The 24,051-nt window shown below is 38.6% G+C and overlaps 1 protein-coding gene across 3 annotated transcripts in view; it reads left to right on the plus strand.

Moving 5' to 3' along the window:
• Positions 1 to 24,051, plus strand: part of LOC130921276 (sodium- and chloride-dependent GABA transporter 2-like) — a 93,890-nt gene that overhangs the window by 53,792 nt on the left and 16,047 nt on the right. Inside the window, exons 13-14 of one of the 3 annotated variants that reach the window (XR_009064323.1) lie at positions 4,021 to 4,417; positions 15,330 to 15,475. Coding sequence is in view for 2 of the 3 variants with exons in the window: in XM_057844962.1 (XP_057700945.1) it covers positions 4,021 to 4,121; positions 15,330 to 15,500 (272 nt within the window). In the remaining variant the exon portion in view is untranslated. Of the gene's footprint in view, positions 1 to 4,020; positions 6,594 to 15,329; positions 15,501 to 24,051 lie in introns of those variants that run through there. The other 2 variants (XM_057844963.1, XM_057844962.1) reach the window with 2 other exon arrangements.

Here is a 24,051-nt window from a genome sequence, read left to right on the forward strand (position 1 = left end):
TAATCATCTGTGAATAACTGCACATATTTGTAACCATCAATCGATTCTTGAGTTATAGGACCCGCAAGATCTGAGTGTACCATTTTTAAGGGTGTATCTGCTCGAGTATCTGGGTCTCTATTTCGAGTCTGGATAAAGTTTCCTTGTATGCATATCTCAAACGTTTGTTCAGGTCTTGTTTCTTTTCCCTTAATCTGCTTTCCATCAACTACTTTCTGTAATTTGATCAAATCCTCATAATTACAGTGGCCTAATATTTGGTGCCATGTGTGGATATCATAACATGCATTGCACTTGTCAGACTCACCATTTGTATGCAAAAAATACAGCTTGCCATACACATGAATATTGAATTTCGTACCGTCTTTGGTTATCAGTGCGTCTTCACCATCTTTGAAAAGTACCGTGGCTCCACTCGATGTTGCTGCTTTCACCGAAAAGATGTCTTGTGGGTACGATGGTATGAAGAGTGCGTTTCTGAGTGTTGCCTTGCGCTGCTGTCCTCTGTTGTCAATCAGGTAGCACTCTGCATCTCCTCTTTTGAGTGCGACTCCACTGCACCGAGTACCATCTGCCAACTCGACGGTGTGGTTCTCTGGTTTGAATGTCTCCTGGAAGCTTTTGAACTTGGTCACGTCGGTGATGATATGAGAGTCGCTCCCGTGTCCACCATCAGGCCTCGTTCCCGGATGCTGTGTGTATCCTGCTGCCTGGTGTCGGGCTGTTCATCTCTCACCTTGAACGCGAAGTCAGGATCTCCATCTTCAGCAATTTTCCTCGCTCCGTCCGGTTTGTCCTTGCGTCTACAAGTGGCGTCTTTGTGCGTGTCCGTTTTGCACTGACTACACCATGTCTTTTCTCGACATGATTTTGCACGGTGGCCTTTGATCCCACATTTGAAGCACACCAACTGTGTGTCGTCTTTGATCCGATCACGAGCGTTTGCTTTTATGGTTTGCTTTTAAGCTCTTGCTTGAGTCTTCATCACTCTGTCGCTTGATTCTGCTGCATTTAATTTTTCCGTTTCTTCAAAACTTCGGAGTTTGGTTTTGAATTCTGCAAATGTCATGTTCTCATCGCTATACGCCACATGAATAGTAAATGGCTTGTAACTTTCTGGCAGCCCCTTCAAGACCATTGCGATAAGTAGACCATCTCCCATTGTTTCACCTGCATTTCGCAATGCTGTGATGGCGGTCTCAGCTCTTATTATGTAGTCCACTATGCTTTCTTCGGTTCCCTTTTGAAGAGATGTTAGCATGGTGTACAAATTTATAATCCTGGGTTTTCCCTTCCCAGCATAATATTCTCTTAATATTTTCAGAGCTTTTCTTCCGTCATTTGGCGTATCTCTCATTATTAACGAGAGGCTTTTATCATCAAGAAGTTGTATCATTTCAGCATACGCGTCCGCATTTTTCATTTCATCATTTTCTCTTTCGGCTTCAGTGGTTGGTCCTACCAGCACTGTCTTCTTTAGCCCGATTAGATGAAAATGTCACAACATTTTAGTTTCCCAGAGTTCATATTTAGCTTCATCTCCGTCAAATGCCAGTCGAGGTAACCTACTTGTTCCTCGTGGATCCATGTTGCTTGTTAGCTTTTTCCGCTAATCAGCAGTCCGTGAGCACGCTGTCCTTCGCGACCTTCTACACGGTGGAAACTGACTTTACCTTCGAATGACTCCTGGGCCCATAACCTGTTGAGGTGTTTGCAGCTTAACGTTGCATTCGTAGGAAGAATTCACGGAGAATAAGTTGTCTTTTAGCCAAAACTCGGCGTATTTAATTTCCATTGACTTGCGGATACATCCTCTCTCATTGCTGTCACTCACTCACTCACTGCTTGGAAAGAGGGACAGTTTTTATTTTCGCTGCAGGCTTTATCAGGATATGGTGTGGGGTAGGTTTGTTCCGATCATGTTTTTTTGCTCCCGATCCGATCCCAATCGTTTTAGTTTGAGTATCTGCCGATCCCGATATTTCCCAATCCGGTTTTTATTGCTTCCGAGTCAATTCCAATCATTCCCGATAATTTTTCCCGATCATATACATTTTGGCAATGCATTAAGAAAAAAATGAATAAAACTTGGACGAATATATACATTCAACATACAGTACATACTGTAAGTACTGTATTTGTTTATTATGACAATAAATCCTCAAGATGGCATTTACATTATTAACATTCTTTCTGTGAGAGGGATCCACGGATAGAAAGACTTGTGACTGTATATTGTGACTAAATATTGCCATCTAGTGTATTTGTTGAGCTTTCATTAAGTGATACTGTAGCCATGCCCAAAGGCATGATGGGAAGTGGAACCATGACTCTGCGTAGTGCTACCAATTGATATATCTTCTCTGCGTTGGGAAATAACATAAGTTGTTAAGAAAAAGATCAATTGCTACTTTGCTTCCCCACATTGCTTCCCATGATATTTCTAATCGTAGGGGGAGGTATTGTAAGGCTTTAGCCAATTAAAAAAAGGCCCCAAAGGCTGCCAAAATTCACTCTACTCCTTTTAAGCTGCCTTTTATCTCTCTATATAGGTAAAACGTCGCCATTACAGATTGAGCGCGACAATGCGTGAGTGGGTCGTGCAGCGCATGCATTAATTGTGTTAAATATTTTAACGTGATACATTTTTAAAAAATGTAATTACCGCCGTTATCAGGATAAATTTGATAACCCTACCTTAAGCCTAAACTAATGACTCGGGATGAGTGTAACATATTATGTTTGTAATGTTAAATACAATTAGGAAACGATTTAATTGTTGTGATTGAGGGCTATACAAATAAAATTGAATTGAATTGAAATTGAATTAATTAAAAAATATATATGTATATTAAAAAAAGGCATGGCCGATATTTTTTTGCCAATTCCGATACTTTGAAAATGACGTGATTGGACCCGATCGGCATAGGGTTGCTTTGCACATGGCAACTTGCTATTCTACCTTATATGATACTAACAACTAAAAATAATCAAGCGGCTTATCAATGTGATTGAGGTCTAATGTCTTTATTGATTTGACTTCCTGCTGTCCGCTGCAAACATTTTTAGACACAGCAAAAAGACTGGTCCTTCCTCGTCTCCCACTCGCACTGCCAAGTATGTTCCCCGAGGTCATATGCGCCACCCCTGCCATCGCTCTGCGAACCCCAGGGGGGAACGCCGCACTATTTATTTGAGAAGTACTCTGTATGGAAAACACTTAACAATGCATTTAATCTATTAGTGTGTATGCTACAGCAAAAATACATTTGGTAAGGTATAAATTAAATGTATTTATTATAATTATACATACAACATACATACATGAACTCATGAGCAGAGGGTATTAAGACCCTTTACTTTGCCCACATTCCTTTAATGTATCTTGGCCTGGAAAACTTGGCGTGGAGTGCTATCCAAGTATCACAGTCCTGTGGCTATTATGCACTTCAGCTGCCAAATATTTTGTCCTCTATTGTTCTTCCCATCACTCCTGGTTAAGCTTATCCAAATCTGAGGGGCCATTAGATTCCAAGGAGGACTTTGCGCTCTTTACTTGACATGCATTCATACTTTGTTCTACCCTTTTGTTAACAGGGATTTGTTAAAAACCCAGAGGGTTTTAAAGTTTGGAGTAGAATTTATTTAGGATTCTTTTTTAGGCAGTGGTGGGAGCGTCACACTGGGAAAAAAACAACACGAATTCAGTCATCTGCCACTTAATTAGGTCAACATAACGAGATGCAAAACATCGGTTGTATTAGAAGTTGATCTTTACCAGGATAACAGTTTTCATTTTTGAGTTAATTATTTTTTTTTTTTTAATTGTGGCTGTTTACATTCATGTAGAATTTATTTTAATTAGAAGTTAGAAACTGTGTTTGTGAATTGTAATACAAAAAATGCACATGCAAACTGTAAATACATTTTTGATTGGATTACGTTTTTCATGAAATGTGTACGCCTTTTAAATTCTACCAATTGACAGAACAGACTTATAATTTACTATTTGTTGAACAGGTGCAGATCGTCTCTATGACAACATTGAAGAAATGATAGGCTATCGTCCATGGCCACTTATGAAGATTTGCTGGCTTTACATTACCCCCGCTGTTTGTATGGTGAGTGCCATAAATCACGTTGAAGTTGCGAGTGATTTCCATGACAACCAGAATGAATTCACATATGGTGAACATTGTACCTCCCAGCTCAAAAATCCAATTTATGAACAGTATGTATGTCTGGAGTTTTTTATTTCTCACAAAGCTTCATCTTGTCATTGTTCTTCTCTCAAGCTTGAAATGACATGCTTGAAATGACATGAGAAGAGGAGCAAGGAAGAGGTGCATGAGAAGAAATTAAGGATTTAAACTTTGTGACGTCAGGAATTTGAGAAAGGTGCTGGTGTCAGTGCCAGGTGGGTTTAGAGTGAAGGGAACACAGAGAACACAGAGAAACGTATGCATACTGTCTGCTGTAAGTGGGTAAGAATCATGTACTGTAACTGTTGCTGCACATCATTTGTGGTATACTGTGCTAATTGTTGAAAATTCAGACATAAACGCTTAGCAACAACGAATTCCCTTTAATTTGTCACTCAGCATGAGAGCGGACTGAGAAGCCTTAACCCCCAGAAAATCATATTGCACACCCGGGGTCCTCGGTTTTTGACAGTTTTGTTCTTTGGCGGCTACATACAGTGGGGCAAATAAGTATTTAGTCAACCTCTAATTGTGCAAGTTCTCCCACTTGAAAATATTAGAGAGGCCTGTAATTGTCAACATGGGTAAACCCCAACCATGAGAGACAGAATGTGGAACACCCCCCCCCCCACCCCCCCAGGATATCACATTGTTTGATTTTTAAAGAATTTATTTGCAAATCATGGTGGAAAATAAGTATTTGGTCAATACCAAAAGTTCATGTCAAAACTTTGTTATGTACCCTTTGTTGGCAATGTGACGGCCCTGGCCGTTTAATAGTTAATTTTCTGAGATTCTTCCAGTCAGCTGATCGTCACCTCCACCAGCTGGCTGCTTCCCTTCCCACTGTGACGACAGCTGATCGACGCAGGACGGACAGACGACGTCACCGCCGCTGATTGGCCACGGAAAAAGGCGCCAAGCTTCTTAAACCTGCCACTGTCAACGTTCTGGGAGGTCGCAATTTGGCAGCATTCTGTCGCGTTCCTCCTCGCTAGCTGTTTGCTCGCCATTCACGCTCGTTTGCATTTTGATCGCTAGTTTGATACACTCCCGCTTTTTCGGTGAGGTCTTTTGTGTTTATTCATTATTGGATCGTTTTTGTTCACCACTGTAAATAAGAGCACTGAAGCAAGTAAGGGTATGTCGCCATTTCTGTTCAACCCGTTTTCTCCTGTTTTGTATAGAATAGGAAGTTAGGTTAGAAGCTGTCTTTTCTTTGTTCCTTTTAAATGATCAGGGCTTAGTTAGCGGGTGGGGTTTGAGTGTAATTCCTTTTGTTTGTTGTTTTGGCCTGGGCTTACCCTGAAGTCACGCTTCCTCTGCATTTTGTACATATTCATTGTGAGTTTGATTATTGTGTAAATAAATTTGTGTCCACTTGTACATTTGTGTGGATTGTTTTATGTTACGCCTTTCGCGAGCCATCTTTGGCACGTAACAGGCAATAACGGAAGCCAAACGTTTTCTGTAAGTCTTCACAAGCTTTTCACACACTGTTGCTGCTATTTTGGCCCATTCCTCCATGCAGCTCTCCTCTAGAACAGTGATGTTTTGGGGCTGTTGTCTGGCAACACAGACTTTCAACTCCCTCCACAGATTTTATATGGGGTTGAGATCTGGAGACTGGCAAGGCCACTCCAGGACCTTTAAATGCTTCTTACGAAGCCACTCCTTTGTTGCCCTGGCTGTGTGTTTGGGATCATTGTCATGCTGAAAGACCCAGCCCTGTCTCATCTTCAATGCCCTTGCTGATGTAAGGAGATTTTCACTCAAAATCTCTCAATACATGGCCCCATTTATTCTTTCCTTTACACAGATCAGTCGTCCTGGTCCCTTTGCAGAAAAACAGCCCCAAAGCATGATGTTTCCACCCCCATGCTTCACAGTGGGTATGATGTTCTTCGGATGCAATTTAGTATTCTTTCTCCTCCAAACACGGGAACCTGTGTTTCTACCAAAAAGTTCTTTTTTGGTTTCATCTGACCATAACACATTTTCCCAGTCCTCTTCTGGATCATCCAAATGCTCTCTAGCGAACCGCAGGCGGGCCTGGACGTGTACTTTCTTCAGCAGGGGGACACGTCTGGCAGTGCAGGATTTGAGTCCCTGGCGGCGCATTGTGTTACTGATAGTAGCCTTTGTGACTGTGGTCCCAGCTCTCTGCTCTCGTGTGGTTCTGGGATTTTTGCTCACCGTTCTTGTTATCATTTTGACGCCACGGGGTGAGATCTTGCATGGATCGAGGGAGATTATCAGTGGTCTTGTATGTCTTCCATTTTCTAATAATTGCTCCCACAGTTGATTTCTTTACACCAAGCGAAGAGTGAAGAGTTACAGAAAATGTTTGGCCTCCGTTATTGCCAACAAAGGGTACATAACAAAGTATTGAGATGGACTTTTGGTATTGACCAAATACTTATTTTCCACCATGATTTGCAAATAAATCCTTTAAAAATCAAACAATGTGATTTTCTGTTTTTTTTTCCACATTCTGTCTCTCATGGTTGAGGTTTACCCATGTTGACAATTACAGGCCTCTCTAATTTTTTCAAGTAGAAGAACCTGCACAATTGGTGGTTGACTAAATACTTATTTGCCCCACTGTAACTTGATAAAATGCAGTCCACTGCTGATGCACACTAGTTTAACCATTTCATGCACAAATTAGATTTTTTTATACCTTGCATGACATTCATTTAACTCTATGGCCGCCACTGACGGCGGTAGACGTCCAATCCATATTGACTGGGAGTCAAAATGTAAAGGACGTCTATTGCCGTCAATAACACTGAAACACAAGCATTTTCAGCTAGTCCTTCCTGGTCCAAATGATTTGGACGTCTTATCACCATCAATGGCATGCTATACTATGAATTAGGGGTGCGAAACTCTGGGTACCTCACGATAAGATATGATTTGCGATAAAAGGCTCACGATTATCTCGCAATATGACGATTTAACAATTATCGATAAATGCGTCAGGAAATCATCAGAGTATAGTCTACAAAACAAAAAAATAAACAGAAAAGTAAACTTGTTTCATCCTTCTCCTGTTAATTGAATTGAGGTTTTCACTAGTAGACGTTCAATTCTTTTGAACTGGGAGCTCCCAGTTCAAACAGATTGGACGTCTGTGGCGGTTAATGGCAGCCAATGAGTTTAATTTTGGATGATTTCAGCTATTTTGCTGTTGATTTTCAGTTTCTTCCTGTTGATTTGGGGGCATTTCTGGGTCTCTTCCTGTTGATTTTGGGTTACAGAACAGGAAGTGACCCAGGAATCTCTACAAATGGATAGGCAGTCACTCAAACTCAACAGGAAGTGACCTGTAAATGCCCTAAAATGAACAGAAAATAGCCTGTGAAAGTCCGATTGAGCCAACGTTCATCCGCCCCTCCCAGTCTAACTTGATTGGATGTCTATCACAGTCAATGGCAGCCATCGAGTTGAAAAACATTTTTCTCGTGGAAGATTTTGGTAGCATCTTGTTGGTTCCTTTTTATTTTTTAAAAGGTTTTTAAACCTTTTTTTAAAAATGATACAGCGATTCTTGGCAGGTGCATATCGATAACCTTTTGGGAGACGTATCACGTATCGGAGAAGTATCGGAGAAGTATCAAGATATATCACCATTTCAATATTTTATTTTGTTACACCCCTACTATGAATATACTACTACAAATACTATGAAAAAAATATATATTGTCAGAGTGTTACTTGGGACAATAAGCAGTGTGTATTTCTATTTTTATTTGTTATAACTTCATTTATTAAGTTTTATTTCCACTGTATTAATTTATACATTCATTTTTAATTTAAAAAAAATACGATAATGAGTATTATTTTGAAAAATAATGTTACCATATGTTATTTTTTAGTTTAAAACAGTACTTTTTTAATTTAAATTTTTATTTTTATTTTGAACAAACATTCCAAACGTGTTACAGGACTGTCCCTGTCTGAATTATTTTCAAACAAGAATAATGTTGAAAAATGCTTTTCTTTATTAAATGCTTCATTGAGTGAGTCCATGCAAATTCACTCACGCTGCAGAGAACAGCCTCTCACTTAACTAATGAGTTGCCACAGCACACTTACGACCGGGCTGCAAGATAACAATGATTGACACATTTCTGCCTTTGATTGTAGCTCTACCAAGCTTTTCTGGCAAGATCAAAGCTACAAACCTGTCAATCATCATTTACTTTAAGTACCAAACGCAAGCTGCACTGGGCAATTTGGCCGCACTACTTTGCAGGAGGGAAGGTGTGGCGTTGTATGAGCATGAAGCAGAAAAACATAAATATATATTTTAAATTAAAAACATGATCCTTTTCACCTGATTTACATCCTCTGAAAAATGGGGCGATCGGCCCGATTTTCGATCATGTGATTGGGACATTCCTCAAAAAATTCCTCATGATGGCAAAAAAAAAAAAACACACACATACAGGTCGCAACGGAGTATAATTCACATTTTTGGCCAGTGAATGTACTGTATCTTGTTCACCAAGTAGATATACACAATAGTGTTACTGCAGAAGAAATGAATACTGTAGTTGTCTTACTTGGCGTTAGGGTTGTCAAAAAAAAAAAGACGCCTCATTAGTAGAGCCGGCTGGCCCAATAACTGACACCGAAAGTGATTTTTTTCCTAGATTGATTCAAACCTGAAGTAAGTACCGTATTTTTCGGACTATGAGTCGCAGTTTTTTTTTCATAGGTTGGCAGAGAGTGCGTCTTATACTCTGGAGCGACTTATGTGTGAAATTATTAACACATTATTATATAATCGTTGCTTCTTGGCATGTTCTGTATGCTATAGTTATCTCATTAACTCTATGTTACATTAACATACCAGGCAGGTTCTCAGTTTGTTGTTTATGCGTGATGTAATGTTAGCATACCGTACACTTATTCACCTTTTTGTTCTCTTTTGTATTTTTATTGTAAATTGTCTTTCAAGATAATGTCTGTTCTTGGTGCTGGATTCTGCCAAATACATTTCCCCCAAAAATGCAATTTATACTCCGGTGCGACTTATATATGTTTCTTTTCCTTTTCATCGCGCATTTTTGGCTAGTGCGACTTAATAGTCCAAAAAATATGGGTAGGAGCACATTTGAGTGATATTAGCACATCGAAAAGCAAAAATTATCTGCAATGTATTTTTCACACTCTAGTGCATAGCGGACACTACAGTGGACAGCTACTAAAAATATTTTTCTAATGTCCTAGGAAGAATAAAAACCCCAAGGATTTCATAATGCATGCATCAAAGGGTCAATACATTTTGTTTTTAAATGACGACAATCAAATATCTGCCCTGTTTATATATACAGTATATTTAAATGGGATAATTGCAACCCTTAAGATCCTGAGCGTTTTTTTTTTTTTTTTATGTCTCTACATAGACTTCATAATACATTAACGGGACACAGGGCGCGGGGCCGATTAATTGGGGGCCTATCTCCGTTAAAGCTGACCGAGTGGAAACACAGACAAAGAGCTTTTTACGTTGAAAATTCTTGTGAATAAATGCTTTAATCCCTGGATTCTTTGTAAATATGATATGATATAAAATATATGATATAAAACAGTCTCAATTCTTTGTTAAAAGAGCAAAGAACCGGGTTTTAGCATTTATTTTACGTAAATGTCGAATGTGCTGCTAGTCTTTAAGCCACTGTGGCACTGCCTTATCAACACAAAGAGCTTTTTACATTGAAAATTCTTGTGAATAAATGCTCAAATCCCTGAATTCTTTATAGATATGGACGTAAAACAGTCTCGATTCATTGATAAAAGAGCAATGAACCGGGCAGTTATCATTTATTTTACGTAAATATGTCGACTGTGCTGCTATTTTTTAAGCCACTGTAGTGCCACCTTATCACCACAAAGAGCTTTTTACGTTGAAAATTCTTGTGAATAAATGTTTAAATCCCTGAATTCTTTAGAGATATGGACGTAAAACAGTCTCGATTCTTGGTTAAAAGCAAAAAAACGGGCAGTTAGCATTTATGTTGCGTAAATGTTGCGAATTATGATGCCAATGCCGTAGCGGTTACCTTCTCCCATTGATTTTTTTTTCACAACGTTTTAAAATGCATGCATGGTACGAAAAATATAATAATCACCTTGAAAACAAATCCCTCCTGAGACAATTCTTCCTGTTTGTATGTACAGCTTTCGTTCTTTTTCAACCTAAATCCAGTGTTGGATCGCTGCGTGTGTTTGAGAATAACTGCGACCGACTGAAGCAGCGTTTGGGGCGGCCCCCTTCTTGAAGGCGTGGCATAGTGACTGGGGAGTGTGCCCTGTGAATATCATTATGAAGTCTATGATCTCTATCTATATACCATTGTAAAATGTTTAGAATGCCCTGGGTATCCTACTTGGTATATTTTGCTCAGCTAAAAGTCATTTATATAAACTTTTTTATTACACTATAACCTATTGCATTACCATATTAGGTCATTTTTTTCTTACCAAAATCCTCCAATTCCGACTAGAAAGGTATACAGATGTGAAGAGATAGTCATCCAATCCCAAGAGCATAATTGCCCTCGAGTGTCTCGTGCGCACAAAGGCATGGATAAATATCATATTTCTGGTTTTCTGTTGCCTATCAGTGCCAAATAAAAACTTTTTGGACTTTGAAGTCCGCACTCTGGAGTAATAATGGCAGCTCTAAAAATAAGTAATTGTTAAAAAAAAAAATTACAGCGTTTTCGAGACACCAAGTTACTAATTAGGCTGGCGTTATCATGGGACTCAAAGGCAGACGATATTGTGTAGTAAGAAAAGTGCAAACATTAAACTAAGGTAAATAAAAACTACAAAAAAGTGCCAACGTAAACTTGCAATGATGTCTTCCGTTATCTTCATGACAAGCGACAGTACTTCGACCAGTAAGATGTGTAGGATTTTTGTATTGTCATACTCGAATGTGAGTGTTCTGTCAGCTCAATGATCACAAAGCAGGAGTGGCAGGGACTACGTTTCGTACATATTCTTAAAATTCACCCGAACAGTATTCGTTCATTCTACAAATAAAACACTGTTTTCGGGTTTCAGGATAATACAGGACAAAGCTCTTGTAAGTTCAATGAGGAAGCATACTTTTGTTTCTGGCAATAGAACGATTCAGTTTTTCAAGGAACTGTTGGCAACCTTACGTTGTTTCAAAACCACCTTCACAGCCAGCAGCGTTGCACAGTCCTTTAGTGTTAACAGAAGCACCCTTCATTTTGGAAAGCTACAATGTTACATAACTTCAGCTTGACAACGGCCACTTTGTCACGTTATTTTTCAACTTTCGAAGCATGTACACAGCCTTTTACTCATAGTTTGGGGTAATCGTCTGCTCACTGACTTTCCCATTTGGCTAACTAAGTTATAGCAGCTTTGAATTCTGTACATTAGCTCCCAGCTTTGGGTACTAGTTTCCAGTGACCAGTTGTCATCCAGCTTGCCCTTGTAGCATGCGTGCATCATCCTTTTTTCCGGTCAGGTCTCATATAAGACAATTCAAGATATATGTAGCTTAAAAAACTACATCTGAAGGGTTGAAAAAAAACAAGCTGAGGCCTTTAAAAGGAATGTTAACGAAAACGCACATAGAACTTAATAAATTCAGCCAAATATCTCCCAATTGACAATCCTCTAGTCATTATTTTACTGATAAATATCTTAAATACATACGTATATACAGTATATATAAATATATGTTCTAAGACTCACTCTTTTTTTTACGTGTTAAAAAACATTTTAGATTATGTAGAATATATATTATTATAATAAATTTTAATATATATAATAATAAAATTTTGTAGGTGAATGGGACAATGGGTCTTACTGATGTCACGAGGAAGGGAATCTGGGACATCCAGATATATTGCTCTGGCCATTACTCAGGATGTTTAGCCCTAAGCATTTTAGTGCATTTGCCTCTACATGTACAGTGGGACAAATCAGTATTTATTCAACCACTAATCGTGCAAGTTCTCCCACTTGAAAATATTAGAGAGGCCTGTAATTGTCAACATGGGTAAACCTCAACAATGAGAGACAGAATGTGGGAAAAAAAAACAGAAAATCACATTGTTTGATTTTTAAAGAATTTATTTGCAAATAATGGTGGAAAATAAGTATTTGGTCAATACCAAAAGTTCATCTCAATACTTTGTTATGTACCCTTTGTTGGCAATGATGGAAGCCAAACGTTTTCTGTAACTCTTCACAAGCTTTTCACATACTGTTGCTGGTATTTTGGCCCATTCCTCCATGCAAATCTCCTCAAGAACAGTGATGTTTTGGGGCTGTCGTCTGGCAGCACGGACTTTCAACTCCCTCCACAGATTTTCTATGGGGTTGAGATCTGGAGACTGGCTAGGCCACTCCAGGACTTTTAAATGCTTCTTTCTCCTCCAAACATGAGAACCTGTGTTTCTACCAAAATGTTCTTTTTTGGTTTCATCTGACCATAACACATTCTCCCAGTCCTCTTCTGGATCATCCAAATGCTCTCTAGCCAACCGCAGACGGGCCTGGACGTGTACTTTCTTCAGCAGGGGGACACGTCTGGCAGTGCAGGATAGTAGCCTTTTTTACTGTGGTCCCAGCTCTCTGTAGGTCATTCACTAGGTCCCCCCGTGTGGTTCTGAGATTTTTGCTCACCGTTCTTGTTATCCTTTTGACGCCACAGGGTGAGATCTTGCATGGAGCCCCAGATTGAGGGAGATGATCAGTGGTCTTGTATGTCATTTTCTAATAATTGCACCCACAGTTGATTTCTTTACACCAAGCGTTTTACCTATTGCAGATTCAGTCTTCCCAGCCTGGTGCAGGTCTACAATTTTGTCTCTGGTGTCCTAGTGGAGTTTGGAGTGTGACTGACTGAGCTTGTGGACAGGTGTCTTTTATACCGATAAAGAGTTAAAACAGGTGCTATTAATGCAGGTAACGAGTGGAGCCTCGTTAGACCTCGTTAGAAGAAGTTAGACCTCTTTGACAGTCAGAAATCTTGCTTGTTTGTAGGTGACCCAATACTTATTTTCCACTCTAATTTGGAAATAAATTCTTTAAAAATCAAACAATGTGATTTTCAGTTTTTTTTTTTTTACCACATTCTGTCTCTCATGGTTAAGGTTTACCCACGTTGACAATTACAGGCGTCTATAATCTTTTCAAGTAGGAGAACTTGCACAATTGGTGGTTGACTAAATACTTATTTGCCCCACTGTACTTGCTTTGTCAGAGCTTGGGAACAGGCACAACATAAGCCAAGTATCGCTGGGGGGCTTCTCACCACCGCACAGGACTGGAAACTCCAAGTTGACCTGGGGAGACAGCTCAAGTTCCCAGGGAACATCCTGGCCACTTTGCTCTGTCCAGACATGGTGTTAATATCAAAGTCGACAAAGCATGAGGTCCTGGTTGAGCTTAATGTCCCCTGGGAAGACAGACTGGAGGAGGCCAACAAACGTAAAAAGGCTAAATATGTGGAGTTGGTGACCGAGTGCCGGAGCAATGGCTGGAAAGCCCGCTGCGAACCAGTTGAGGTGGGGTGTCGAGGTTTTGCTGGCCAGTCACGAACGCTGGATCCAGAGGGGGGATCCTTGGAGTAGCAGGCCGCTTGGACACAAGTCGGGGGCTGATCAACCCTGGCTGGGTCGCCAGAGCGAGTGTTGATGATGATCAAAGACCCAAAAAAACCCTCTGGTTCATTACTGATGATGTGTCCAAGTAGCACCTGGAGGTGAATTTAAGAACAGCTTCGTGCTCTCACTGCGGATCACGTCATCTCTGACAACCTCAATCTCATCTGTTGGCCAAGCCATAAAACAAAAAATCCTAAGGAAAAAAAACAGCCGTATACAGGTCATGGTAATCTGCAAAAGATACATTCAGGCAACTATACATTTTCTTGATGAATTTGTTGTGTCTGATTGTGATTGTAATTTGTCTCTACTGTTTTCTGAAAAAAGTAAAATAAATAAATAAATAAATAAAAGAATTGAATAATAATAGTCCATAGTCCGCCTTGCATGGAGCCCCAGGAGGGCATTCCATTCAGAGGAGATCATTTAAAGCACTGAAAACTAAAAACTACTAGTACATGTTCAGAAACTTACTCCACACTTACTCCTTACTTATTCAACGACATTCGTAACATCCCAACATGTTGAAACTGTCGTGAACTGAGAACCCCTTGGATCCATAGTGTCAAAATTTTTCATGATTTAAATTGGCCCGGAGCAACCACATGGTTTTACAACCTTCTGGGTAGCTCCTTTAAAATTTAGGTTAACAAAACACAGCTTAAAAAAGCTATAGCAGTTGTGTCTTGTCATTCATGTGTGCGGTCATGCTGTCATGTCATTTAAGGGAATGACTTGTTAACACCCAACACTTGAAAAATCCAAGAATTTGGAAACTTTTCATGGATGTTCTGTAGTCTTCCTCGTAACAGAACATAGAACAAAACATTTTTCTGTAATTAAGTATACTGATTAGCCAAATGTAGATATTTGTTGTCTTAAGCACATCAACCAATACATCTAAATACTAAACACTAATATTATACATGTTTTGAAATACAGTTTACATTTAAATTAATTTCTGACGATAAAAAACATACTGTCCAATAGGGTTTTTTGTGTGTGTTTTTTCCACTTCTATTAAGACCGTTTTGCATTGCTGAATCTGAAAATGGCACCCCAATTGTCTTGTTAATTCCATTTCTTAAAAATCTGATTTTCATTCTTCCCTACTTTCCAAATGTTACTGTAATTGACAACCCCTGTTACCAAAAACACCTTCACAAGTAAACGAAAATGTGAAAATTCTAGCCTTTGATAAAAAATTGAGCAAAACCAATATAATATTTGGATTCAGCAAATCAAAATTGTCCAAAATTATTTTAAAAATTATTCCTATACAAAGTTTCCAACTACTTGGATGAGCTTACCGCAATGTTTCCTTTGCTCATCATCCTGAAATCTCAAGGAAAACGTCTCCAAATTTACAGGAAACTGCAGCCCTGAGCCCCACATAACTGGAGTAATGATGAAAGCAAGATGACCGACGAGCGCTTAAATCTGTTTTGTTATTTGCTAGGGTACCTTTGTCTTCTCCTTGGTGAGATACAAGCCTCTCAAATTCAACAAAACCTACGTCTACCCAACCTGGGCCTACGCTCTGGGCTGGTGCCTTGGACTGTTCTGTGTTCTGCTGGTGCCTCTGTGGATCCTCTTTAAAGTTACTCAGATGAAAGGCACAGTGTGGCAGGTATGTTTACAGTATAGTGTCACTAGGGGTGCACCGATTTTTTCATTTCCAATTTGAAATATATACCTAAATCAGGATATCTGTCAGTATCGATATAAATTCTGATATTTGAGCTTGTTTTTCTTTACAGTTCTTCTCAATTGCTAAACCCAAAATTTTCCTCATTTACTCCATACTTTAAACACAAAACAATTTTCTAAAGCTATGTGAACAAAACCACAGTCTTTTCAAAACTCTGTTTCACACAAAAAGAGCAGCTCAAAGCTTTCAAAAGTGTAAACACATCAATACACAATACAGCAAGCAAAACAATTACAAAAACCCAATATCCAATGTGTGAGAAGGTTCTTTGTTTCACAACTTCCAATGCATAATGTTAGAAACTTAACTGATGTTCTTAGAATACATCTCCGTTGAGGATCGGGCATTTAGATTTGTGAGTTACAGATACTGTAAGAGTGTAATTCTGAAGAAAATGCTGTATGTGCACTGCTGAACTGTAACAAATTACACAACTTTATGCAAAAACAGGGAATCAATGGACCTATTGCAAAGGCCCAACCCATAGGTAAACTCTGACAACCCAAGGCTGTGTTAAATTCTTTCAGTGACAGTGACAAAGTAAACGATTTATGGATGGTGGCGGGAGTTCAAATTTCTGAATTTGTACTACCACAGATGGCAATAGACCAGTTTTTTTTTTTTTTTAATTAAATGTTTTTTTTGTTTGTTTTTTGTTTTTAACTGAATTCGTCTTGAAGCAGGGAGAGTTGTTGTATGCAGTGGAGCGGTATGTCAATGGCATTAAACTTTACAGAGAGGAGAACATTATTATAATCAAAGCAAAATGCTACTCCTCGCAACTTTAAAACGAGAAACCCCACAGGCCGAATATCTATCAAGTAAGTGACTAATCCAAGCAAAACGACTGGAAGTACCCCGTCCGCCATTGCTAAAGTGTGCCGCCCGCAGCACACAGCCAACATCAGTTAACGTTAGTATTTACATTGCCTAACGCTGGGCTGCAATAGGCGTGCAAACACCCCAATAATGGCGGCCAACAACTAGAGGGCGACATATACAAATCTCATATGTTCTGTCAGATTTTTTTCTCTCAAATATTCTGTGAGGATGAATAAGCAGTTTTTTACATTCATTTGGATTTTCAATATTATCCAGACGTGCTAAATAAACAACTTAAATCATAAACATACATGTGCAACATGAATAAATGCTTAAATAAATGCTCAACGTTGAGAGAGCGGTGTGCTGTCGAATTGACCGCAGCCACATGCTAGGTGTGTGTGAGGGGAACTTTCCTTCATGTGCGTCCGTGACCAAATGTAAGTACATATTCCTTTCTCTTCAGAAAGTTTGCGGTGTTTACTGTGGACCTTTTAGTGCTGGGGTCTTGACAGCTTAGATTAGTTCCATTTTATTCTATTTGTGTAGTGAGAGGCTAGTAAATAAGTCAGCAGTCAAATGTTAGCAAACGTTAATAGTTAAGTCTACGTTTCTACTACATGCTAGCAATTATCATTATTATTATTTTTTTTTTGTACAAATCAATAATTAACTTAGCTTTCAGCAAGTCTTTGTTGACTGTCTTGACAATGAGTTGTTTATGTGGTCGACGACAGAGCCTTATCCATAGCCTGCATTTGGTGAGCTTTCCTCCCCTCAATCTTTCAGGGTAACTGGTGTCAGAATTACAGGTACAGTGTTAAATCCTCGTGTTTTTGTCATTTTATAGTTACAAACAATATGTTTTCAGTCATGACCACACAGTGCACTCCTATACACCTCTGCATTTGGTGTCAGAGTTTTCTGATTTGGGGGCGTGGTTTTTTGATAGGCCCATTAGACACAACAGCACTCAACGAAAACATGTTCAGGGTGTGAAGTTTGTGATTTACTGTATTTGGGCCTATGGCAGTACACACACACACACACACGCACGTGTAGAACACCTGCAAACATGCATGCATGTGCACGTACTCACATGCACATGTACAACACACGGACAAGCAGACGCGCCTACAGACATGCACGCATGTGCACATACTCTCACACAAGTGCACACGCACATTACAGAATCAGAACACCCTTTATCGTCATTTCACAAGATGCAGAATTAAATTGCAGCTTCTCCATGTTAGTAAAAAGAATACAAAATTTAAATATAAAAATACAAATACAAAAAAAAAAATGAATGAATGAAATGAATGAATGAATAAAAATTAAAGAACGTACAGGTCTAAGTATAAAGAGAACGGCATGGATACATATAAATGATTTATTGAATATGACAGTTGTATTGCACAACAGTTGTATTGCACATGGGATGCTGGGTTTGTATTGCACCGTGGCAAATTGTTTTGCAAAGGTTTGTTGTTTAAAAGAGTCTGCAAATCTATTGCAGTAATCCCCCGACTCTGCCACCATCCATTGTGTTCATTTGGAACCTTTTAGCAAACTGCACTCTAAACTGACTTTATAGGTGTGATCACATCATTTGGGGCTAGTGTCTTCAACTTTTAGCCATTTTGTTTAACAAATGAAGCCAAGTGTGTTCAGGTTTTGCTTACTCTGGCAAGCATTTTGCATTGCATGAGCTTTAATGTAAGAAGATCAGCAAAGTTCTTTTGCAACTTGTGCTTTAGCAATGCAAAATGTGTTTAAATTTATGTGAAAGGAGGATCGTGATTTTTGAATTGAGTCTTCATGTGAAATTTACTTTTTCCAGGATATTCCAGCAATATTTATATTTAGCCTGTCAGAAATATTTCTCAATTTGATCTCCTTCCAGTCTGCAATTGCTCATTTTGGGTTTTCAAGATTCTTTCATTGTAAGAAAGAGTAGTGTCTGCTCTGACATGGCCAATCACATCTTAATTCATCTCATGCCAAAATCCGAGAAAATATTGTAATTGGTCAAATAATTAAATAACATCTGGTTCATTTGGTTCATCTTGTTCAATGTTAAAAGTAGAGATGTGACCGAAAATTTGGCGCACAAAACTATCGGCCGCTACAAATGCATTATGAAGAGTAGGATTTATAATCTGATGTACATATGTCTGGGGTTATGCAATGAAAAACAGTTTTGAAAAAGTTTGAAGGAAGGATGTCAAGGCAGTATTTTCTGGGCTTTAATTTTGACACAATTTCTATTAAAGTGGCATAGTCCAGGAGGCTAAACTGTCTAAGATTGATGTGGGGGACATTTTGGGAGGCATTTAGTGTAACAATTGTTGATCTGGAGTTGCACACAGTCTTTAGTCTAATCTTTAGTACTTGATTAATGAATCATTACAGGACACCTCAGATGCCAGTTCCTGAGGTACTGATGCTTGTGGGTTTGTCAGTTTGTCAACAACAGCAGCAAAACAAAAGCAGAATTAACATGCTGTTTTTACAGGCCTGCTGAGAGGATGAAATAAAACACTCAGATTTAATCAAATGATGCCTCACGGATGCCTCAGTAACCGCTTTGTTCTTTAATCCAAAATTTGTAAACCCCCCCCCCCCCACCACCACCCCCAATTTTTCAATTGATCCCTAGTGTTATATGTTTTTGTACTTGTTCATATTACTTTAATCACTTGTGTACATTCATATATAATATCAAAATATCAAAATGATAAGTAATAGAATAAATTCTTCATGTTACCAAAACAGCATTGTGTACAGGTAAAGCTCTTTATGTGCCACCCTGCACTGCCTGACCACCATAAGTAAATTGCCGACCTAGGATATACACTGCAATGTATTACCCATCCCTCTTACACGAACATCCTGCTCCATAGAGTCTAATCTGTAACCTTAAATCACTCGTGTACATGACACTGCTGACTGTCCCATGCGATTTTAACATGAATACTCAATGCAATGAATATACAATACAAACTTGCCAGACTTTTAGCAGCATTTAACGTCCTTAAACTAGAAACATGAAAATTGGGTGAGCCAAGGCTTTTATACTTCAATACTTCAAAATAGAAAAGCTACAATGTCACCCAAAGTATATTCTGTATACTGAAATAATGATGATCTAATTATGCCTATTGCCGTCTAGGTGAAGCGCAGTTTATTGTGCTGCACTGTCCGTCTACAAGTTATAATTCATAAGAGGGTGGCATGGTGGATGACTGGTAAGCACCACAAGTGGGTAGCAATGCGTTACATGTACTCCGTTACATTTACTTGAGCAACCTTTTGAGAAAAACCTACTTCTTAGAGTAGTTTTACCATGCATTTTTTTTTAACTTGAGTAGATTAGTGAAGAACAAACGCTACTCTTACTCTGCTGCTTTGGGCCACACTAGAGTCATTACATTTTTCCTCTTTATTCTTCATATTGACTTTATTTTATGCCAGAGATGCCAACAGTGGCTGTCTCAGTTTCACCAATGAAACGCTTCAATCATAACCATGACTCCATTGTACCAATCATAGGTAACAATGTTTTTTCTCCACCAGAGGGCACTCATGCTCTTTGGACAGGTGTTTCATAATGTTGTTCTGGTTCTGAATTCGATGATTTTTGTGTCATCCTTTTGGCCTAATGAGGTGATGTTATATGTTATAGTACAGTAGATTAATAACAGTTCTTATAGATTAAGTTGTTCTGAGGAAAAAAAAAAAAAAAACAATTTAAAAAAGAAAAAAAATCACACATTGTAAGCAGTTACTCACAATGAAGCGCATGTTTGTGAATTGGAACTTGACTACAATCATGGACACCATGCGGCGACGGCGGCACTCAAAAGTTTAGCTTATTTTGCAAAAAAAGACCAGTTAGCTCAGTGCAACATTTGCAACACAACTATATCATGCAGAGGTGGCTGCTCGACCAATTATGAACGACCAGCTTCATGGAATATAGCCTAAGTGCCAAGTGCAAAGCTAGCTGAGTGCTACGTAGTTGACACGTTGATGCATCACAACCAGGTAAGTAAAACAATACAATACGTTTGTCTTCGTCTGACCAGAGCCCGGATTAAGCAGTAGATGATGGATGGATTGAATAGTATGAGAATAAATTTTATTACGTCGGGCTATGGTCGATATCACATGTAAACAGAACTAGATGCAAAATGACAGACACGCTGGCGTTAGTAAACGGCCGCCAACCTAAAGCAGTAGACGCCTCTGTTAAAATCAACAGTATTAAAAGGATTTTTCTTTTAGAATCTGTTGTGTTGCTTATTTAGAAAGAAGCAGCCATATGAAGCATTCGATTAGTTTTTTTAATGAACTCGTAGCAATGAAAACATAGCATCACATCACAAAGCATCCTAGCCAGACGCTCTCATCTCTTCTTCTCCGCATTATACGTACACACTCCTACAGCGCCACTCACTGGCCTAACTGGTATTGTCACAACATAAACATTGCATGTGTCTGTAAACACAAAAGAATCGGTTTTACAAATAAGGAAACCTTATTATTTTGCCTCATCTACATCAAATTATAATCAATAGAAGAATTTATACTAGTGCTTCGTTGTAGCTCCCAGCTAAGGTGCATGTGTGGCAAAAGAATATACGGATTTTTTTTCTCTGTGAGCTTTTGAAAAAAAAACTTTGTGAAAGTGCATTCCTGTGTAAAGAAACTTCATCACATGAGTTCAAAGACTGATATTTATATACAAGTTAAAAATAACCCTGTGAGAAGTTCACATAAGTCATAAATTTCATATTAATTGTATTCATAATAAATAATAATAATAATTTTTAAATTCAAATGAATAATAATAAATGTTAAATTCATACAGTTATAAAAAAAATCGAGAAGTGAAGACATTGATATAAACTAGGGGTGTCAAACGATTAAAATTTTTAATCGAGTTAATTACAGCTTAAAAATTAATTAATCGTAATTAATTGCAATTAATCGCAATCCAAACCATCTAGAAAATATGCCATATTTTTCTGTAGATTATTGTTGGAATGGAAAGATGAGACACAAGATGGATATATACATTCAACATACGGTACATAAGTACTGTATTTGCTTATTATAACAATATATCAACAAGATGGCATTACCATTATTAACATTCTGTTAAAGCGATCCATGGATAGAAAGACTTGTAGTTGTTACGGCAAGGTAGGTAAAGTTGATGTGGACCAAAATGCGAGCCGGAAACAGATGGAGTGTGAAGTGATATTTATTGTACAAGGGCAAGGTGTTGAGCAGCTGGTGGGTTGAATGGTCAATGGCTGTGGCTGTGGCGGTGGCGAGGGCTGTGATGGGTGGATGTCCTGATGGCAAAAAACAGAATTAGTTAAGAGTTCCAAGACGAGAGTTACAAACTACAGGCTTAGTTGGCCGATGTACCAATGGTGACTGGCGGAATCATCTGGCACCTGCTTGCTGCCCATGCCACTCCTTAAAAGTAGTGTTGATTGTGATGAGGTGCAGGTGCGCTCCCAGGTCTGCCAAGGTTGAACTCATTCCACATAAAACAGGAAGTGTAACAACAATAAAAGCCAGTAGAGGGGAGTGTGGGCTAGGACCACCACAGTAGTTCTTAAAAGATAAATGTTAGTACAAGTTATAGAAATTTTATATTAAAACCCCTCTTAATGTTTTCGTTTTAATAAAATTTGTAAAATTTTCAATCAAAAATAAACTAGTAGCCCCCCATTGTTGATGCCAATAATTACTTACACAATGCTCGTGGGTGCTGAAGCCTATAAAATCAGTCGCACCCAAGCGCCAGCAGAGCGCGACAAAACTCCGAAAAACACAACAAGTACACATTTCACTGTGCTGTCAGTTTAATGTTTGAGCGGGGCATGTGTGTTAATTGCGTCAAATATTTTAACAATGAATAATTATAAAAATTAATTACCGCCTGTTAACGCGATAATTTTGACAGCCCTAATAATAACTAATAAATTTTTAAACTATCGATTTTTTTTTTACCCTGCCTTTATTTATTTATTTATTCATTTATTTTTTTATCCCTGCCTCTTAAAATAATCTGAATCGAGAATCATTTGGAACAGTAATCGAAACATGGAACCGGAATCGGAGCTGGAATCGTTCCATTTCAAAAGATGCCCAACCCTACTCATTACTCGAGTATTCTTTTCAACGAATACTTTTTTAATTGTACTTCTGTAAATTTTTGAATGACTACTTTGACTTGATTAATATTATTAAGAAGTCATTCTACTCTTACTTGAGTTTTGGTACCCACCTCCGGTTAGCATTCTCCTCTGCCTTAGCTTTCCTTTGTGGATTTAGCATGTTCTCTACATGCCTATGTAGGTTTTCTCCGGGTACTCTTATTTCCACCCATTTCCCAACAACGTGCATCTTTGGTTGATTGAAAAGTTGTGAAAAAGTTATTTGTCTATTAGTGCCCCGCGATAGGCAGTCAGCTAGTAATAGCTAATTGTCAGCTGGGATAGGCTCCACCACCTTATGAGTAAAACTAGTCCAGATCATTTTAATTTTAATGAACCAGGATTGTGGACATCACCTTAATTTTCACACATAATTGTAAGCAGTCAACCCTATTAGTTCTCGATCTACTGTAGTTCATATAGCACATGCTTTCGCAATAAACTAAATCTGTCTTTATTTGGATTTATCCATGGTTTGCCAAATTGGTCAGCTGACTCAGACTTTGGTGCCATGTGTCACATAATGGGGCTTATGATGCATATTTTAAGTGGCCAAAATATATGGTTTTATTTTAATGATGTAAGAATTTGATGTATAAATGAATGATCTATTTTAAATGAAATACTCATTTATTTTCCAATTTCACAAAGAGCCATGGCATAAAGATCATAAAGCCACATGTGGCTCTAGAGCCGCAGGTTGCAGACCCCTGGGTTTGAATGAGCAGCACTGTTGCCTTGGCAACATCAAGGCTGGCCAAAAGTGACCCTACACCCCCTGGGTTTGGCATCTCTATCACTGGTGACAGAGAAATGATTAAAGCTCCACCAGGCCTATTGTGGCCCAGCTTGACGACTAAACCAAAGAACATTAACTCCTCTGGCCTCAGTGCTGCACAGCGCCAGAAACAAAACAAAGCACCAAACTCAAATGGGTTACTAGGAAAATAGCCCTGCCTAAATTCCATTGAGTTATTCCATGCACTTGATCCTTTTAGACTTGCTAAGATACACTATCTTTCTAGCATCATGAGTATTTTTTTTCTTTTGTTAAAAAAGAAACTAAAGGAACATGAAGGCCTCATCCCTCTTTAAACGCATATTACTAAAATGCTAAGCATATTTATGTTGTTTTTTTTTCACCAGTCTGAGCCTTTAATGATTACAATATGGTGAGAATTTAATAAAGACAAAAGTGACAAAGATGACGGAATAGTTGCTGAGTTTCAAAATAAGCTGTCCCAGCAGGAATTCATCAACACGGTGCAGGACTTTATCCACATGGTGCTTGCCAACTCACTGCAACATGCAAATTCAGCATTTAATTGTTATTGTTACCATGATAACCTATCGCAATAGTGTGTTAAAATGAAATTTGCCTTATCATGGAAAATTGAACTTGAGTCATA

This window comes from Corythoichthys intestinalis, chromosome 9, assembly GCF_030265065.1.
Source record: "Corythoichthys intestinalis isolate RoL2023-P3 chromosome 9, ASM3026506v1, whole genome shotgun sequence".
Lineage (NCBI taxonomy): Eukaryota > Metazoa > Chordata > Actinopteri > Syngnathiformes > Syngnathidae > Corythoichthys > Corythoichthys intestinalis.